Source organism: Oratosquilla oratoria, chromosome 38, assembly GCF_046742065.1.
Source record: "Oratosquilla oratoria isolate Oo_2021 chromosome 38, ASM4674206v1, whole genome shotgun sequence".
In the NCBI taxonomy this organism is placed as follows: Eukaryota; Metazoa; Arthropoda; class Malacostraca; order Stomatopoda; family Squillidae; genus Oratosquilla; species Oratosquilla oratoria.
The window spans coordinates 19,124,520-19,129,519 of record NC_134814.1 but is presented as its reverse complement, the minus strand read 5'-3'; the positions used below and the strand labels follow the sequence as shown (position 1 = coordinate 19,129,519).

The following is a 5,000-nucleotide window of genomic DNA, read 5'->3' as shown; positions in this document are numbered from 1 at the left end:
GATTTGGTAGGACAAAGGCCTGTTAGTTGCGGTGTGTGTGTGTGTGTGTGTGTGTGTGTGTGTGTGTGTGTGTGTGTGTGTGTGTGTGTGTGTGTGTGTGTGTGTGTGTGTGTGTGTGTGTGTGTGTGTGTGTGTGTGTGTGTGTGTGTGTGCGTGCGTGCGTGCGTGCGTGCGTCTGTGTGCGTGTGTGTGTGTGTGAAAAAAAACCCTCACCATCCCTTTCTCACCCAGTGGCAAGTAAGAAACCTCTGGTAGGACAAAGGCCTGTCAGTTGCGGTAAGCCTTTAATTTATCATTTTATTATTATTGTTATTACTATGACCGCTTTGGGTCACCCAGGCCCACTTCTTCGCGAGTCCAACGAGTCCAAGGGCTCAGACTCACGACCACCTGGTTATGAGTTCAAGACAGTATCCACTAAGGTGCCACGCAACCTCGTGCGCGAGAATACGAAGAAGAACAGAATATCTTGCAAAGTTAAGTGTAGGCCTTATGGTCTGATGCAGTCTACTTTATTCTTATGTTCTTATGTTCGTTCCACACCGTAAGAACTACTTGGCGGATTGTGTTTTCCCTATTTCCAGGAGATCTTGTTTACAGTTGTTTCACCGTTTACTTCCCTATTAAGATTTGTCTAATTATCTTTAATCCAGCTATATCTACCTCTCTGTACATTGGTTTATTCAGCTATTTAGTTACTTCATTTGATCTATCAATCTTAATAAAGTTCTATAGTAACTATATTATTCATCTATTCATTTATTCATTTACTCATTTATCTATTTACTTATTTATCTAATTATCTGTTTATTTATCTACTAATTTATGTATTTCTTTACTTATTTATTAATTTATTTATTTATCTATTTTCTCTGTTTGTCTATTTATCTATTTATTTATTTATAAATTTATTCATACATTTACCTATTTATGTACCTATTTCCTTAAACATTTGATTATACATTTATTGATTTAATTACCTATCTATTTACTTCCATATCTATCTACTTATTTACTATTTTATCTGTCTTTATTTTTCCTTGCTATTGACCGAAAAGTTCTAAGTAGGTACGTTCTGCCACTGAACAATAAGAGGAGAACGTGTTAGAGGTCTTTATTCATGATGACGCCCCTTTTACACTTCATTCAGTCCAACAAGAAACAGCTGCATTCAAATGACGAAATGGGAGTTTCACGCAAGGGAAGGTACTAGTAAAGAAGGAAAAAAATTTGTAAGTTAAAATATTTATACGATATAAAAGTCTATGGAGAGAATGTGAAGCCAATACGATGATCGTCATCGTTGCTGACGTACGTGAGCTTTTCTTATGCGCTTATAGATGATACAAAGTTTTTCCATGCACAGAAGGGGAGGGGGCTAGCTTATGAATGGCGTCACCCTTCTTAGTCTAAAACAGAAAACACATAATGCTTGTATACGACATGACGTCATGTCGATTCCGACGATATTTTTGGCAAAAGAAGATGGACGTTGTAGTTCAAAAACTTACATTGAATGTATATCATCACCGACCTAGCCTAAAATATGCGAGAGAAAGAGAGAGAAAGAGAGAGAGAGAGAGAGAGAGAGAGAGAGAGAGAGAGAGAGAGAGAGAGAGAGAGAGAGAGAGAGAGAGAGAGAGAGAGAGAGAGAGAGAGAGAGAGAGATAGAGAGGGAGAGAGAGAGAGAGAGAGAGAGAGAGAGAGAGAGAGAGAGAGAGAGAGAGAGAGAGAGAGAGAGGGAGAGAGAGAGAGAGAGAGAGAGAGAGAGAGAGAGAGAGAGGGGGGGGGGAGAAAGAGAGAGAGAGAGAGAGAGAGAGAGAGAGAGAGAGAGAGAGAGAGAGAGAGAGAGAGAGAGAGAGAGAGAGAGAGAGAGAGAGAGAGAGAGAGACAGAGACAGAGAAACATTTTGTGCATGCAATTTCCAAACGTGCCATACATGTTCACACAAATGGACGAGTGCACAAGCACAGGGCTATCTAATAATCAAATCTTAATGCTGACTCGTAAAAAACAACAACTCTGTGATCATTATCTAGTAAAGGGAACATGATCAATTATTGCTTACAGGCAGCGTCCTTTTTTTTGGGGGGGGAGGTGCAAAAGAGGATATTCATCTGGATAGCTACAAAAAAACAAATCACCAAATCTGACTAATGTGTTATTCAATCTACAGAAAAAGTTTGCCATGGATGAATTGTTCTAGGTAAGGTTGATCTAGGTTAGGTTTCGTTAGGTTAGGTTACGTTAGGTTGGGTTAGGTTAGGTTAAGTAATTATAAGTTTGGTTAGGCTAGGTTAAAGTTAGTTAAGTTAGGGTAAGTTTTAAGTTAGGTTAGGTTAGGCCAAGTCAAGTTAGATTAAGCTAGATTAGGTTAGGATAGGTTAGGCTATGTCATGTTATGTTAGGTTAAGTTTAGTATGGTCGGGTTAGGTTAGCATGGGTTAGGTCAGGTTAGCATAGGTTAGGTTACGTTACCTTAGGTTAGGGTGAGTAAGATTAGGATATGTTTGCTTATAGACAGTGAGGTCGGCTTACCTTCTTCCGTCCCATTCTTAGAATGGACGCGAGGCTGCATGGAAGTAAAGAATCCCTGTCATCAGAATGTAAACAAATCCGCATACGTTATCAAACGTTACACATGGACATATTAATATGACACAGCTCACCGTTGAAATATACTTGTATAATCCCTCAACAGTAACATCTAATTCTGGGAACAAACTCAGATGCACAACCAACTTAATCTTGTTTTCACTTTATAGTAATTCTTTAGAAAAGCATATCAACGTCTTATGAGTTCTTATATACCACCATCAGTGAGTGTGACACCGCACGTCACTGTACCAGTTTTATTTGTTCATAGTTGTGCAAATCGACAGTACATAATAATAAGAAGATGAGGAACCCGTCATAAGTGGCGGGCATTATTTCATAATTACTTCTGTCAAATCAAAATGATCACAATTGTCATAATGCTGACGTCATTATATAAACCACCAAAATGACGTGATCAATACTATTCATGCGCTGAAATCTTAAAACCGCCATGTCGTGATGACGTCATCAGAATACTAGTTGTCTCTACTAGTGTCGGAATAAACCGACATTACTTGAATCATCAATCACCTAAGGTCTTAATTCGGTACTCACATCGAATGATGTTAAACCATATTTCTTGCATATAGTAATTCAAAGTACAAGCGCACATAATGTATATGTATACATATATGTATACACACACACACACACAAATATATATATATACAAACATATATCATTCGTCTGGATTATTGGCTGCATGTTATTGTGCCATATGACCTGCACATTATTTTGTCTATGTTAAAGGAAATCGCTAGTCATGGAGAAAGTATGCTACTCTGTTGCACTGCGACCGTCCCTCCATTATGTTGTCAGCCCCCCCAACCCCTTATGGTGGGGAAGGAAGAATACTGACACCGAGACTTCCCATTTTGGTCATAAAGGCAGCTAAAACGAGACGGAGTGTGGGACTAGGCATCCTGCTCTCTATAGCTCTATGGGTATATTCCTGTGAGAAGTCAGGGAATAAAAGGGTCAGTGAGGAGTTTTCTAACCAGAACCATAATATTTGAATCTCTTAATGTGAGTAGATGTAGTACAGATAAGAGATAAAATGGAAGAGATAAGCTGTTTTTTTCTTAAGGAAGATAGATGTGTTGACACTAAATGAACATTAAATTGAAACGGAAGGGTGATTTTGAGTTTGGAAGTGTAGTGGGGAGGATGTCGGAAGTGAGGAGAGGACAAGGAAGGAAAGGAATGGCTCTACTAGTAAATGAGGAGGTAGGTAAGGGAGTGGTGGAGTGGAAGGAGGTTTCTTCAAGGTTAATGTGGATAAAGGTGAAATTGGGAAGAGTGATGTGGGTCTTTGTAAGCACATGTGGTGCTGAAAATGAAAGGAGTGTAGAGGAAAGGGAGGCTTCTTGGACATATTCAAATAAGTGCGTAGAGTTTTGGGAGGAATGTCAATGTAATGGTATTGAAGAAACTCATTACTAGAGTAGGGGATGAACCAATAGATGGAGTTGTTGAGTTGTGCTGAGTGCCAGATTTACAATGGATTACAAAGGCGGAGCATGCCGACAGGAGACCTCCTGGTCCATATTTAGGTCGGATGCGAAAAAAAATCATAATAATAACAAATAGATAAATAAATAAAAAGTATAATAATGTAAATAATAACTAAAATACGTAAATCAATGCATAGGTATAGTTAAATAATAAACAAACAGGTAAATAGTAAATAATAATAAATTGACATATAACTAATAATAAATGAGAATCAAGCAAATAATAATAAACAGAGAAATGATAACAAAACAAATAAACAAATAATATAAAATAAATGATAATCGTTACAGCATCATTCATAATAAAGAGTTAATGGTGGAGATGTGATCAGAAAGAGGATTGATGATAGCTATCACAATGTTTAGGAAGAAATTCAAGCATAAGTACACATGGGAGAGGGTAGGAAATTGAAGGGTGGTTGATAAGGGATTATTGATCTATATAGCGGTATCCAGGAGTAGAGTAAGAAGAATTTTTGAATGTGCATGTTTTTAGAAGGAGAGTAGAGAAATATCAGATCATTATTTGGTGGAAGGTAACTTGAGAATGGAGGATAAGTGGAGAAAAGGGAAAAGGGTGGATGTTATAGAGGTACTTTGAGCAAATTGTTTAAACGAAAAGGAAAAGGAACAGGAGTACAAGAAGAAGCTGAGAGAAGCGTGGGAGGTGGTGAAGGATAGAGTGGAAATAGATGTGGAAGAAGAGTGAGAGGTGGTAAAGGATAGAGTGGAAGTAGATGTGGAAGAAGTGTGGAAGGTGGTGAAGGATAGAGTGGAAGTAGATGTGGAAGAAGTGTCGGAGGTAGGTGGTGCAGGATAGAGTGGAAATAGATGTGGAAGAGGAATGGTTGTATTTAAAAAAAATTATAAAGTGTGCAAAGATGGTGT

General features: G+C 38.1%; 1 protein-coding gene across 7 annotated transcripts in view; it reads right to left on the bottom strand.

Annotated features, from left to right (window-relative positions):
* Positions 1–5,000, bottom strand: part of LOC143019753 (uncharacterized) — a 627,543-nt gene that overhangs the window by 125,304 nt on the left and 497,239 nt on the right. For 3 of the 7 annotated variants that reach the window (XM_076175734.1, XM_076175735.1, XM_076175733.1), the window contains exon 4: positions 2,539–2,572. The exons of the other annotated variants lie outside the window; for them this stretch is intronic. In XM_076175734.1, coding sequence (XP_076031849.1) covers positions 2,539–2,572 — 34 coding nt within the window. The remainder of the gene's footprint in view (positions 1–2,538; positions 2,573–5,000) is intronic. 7 annotated transcript variants of the gene reach the window in all.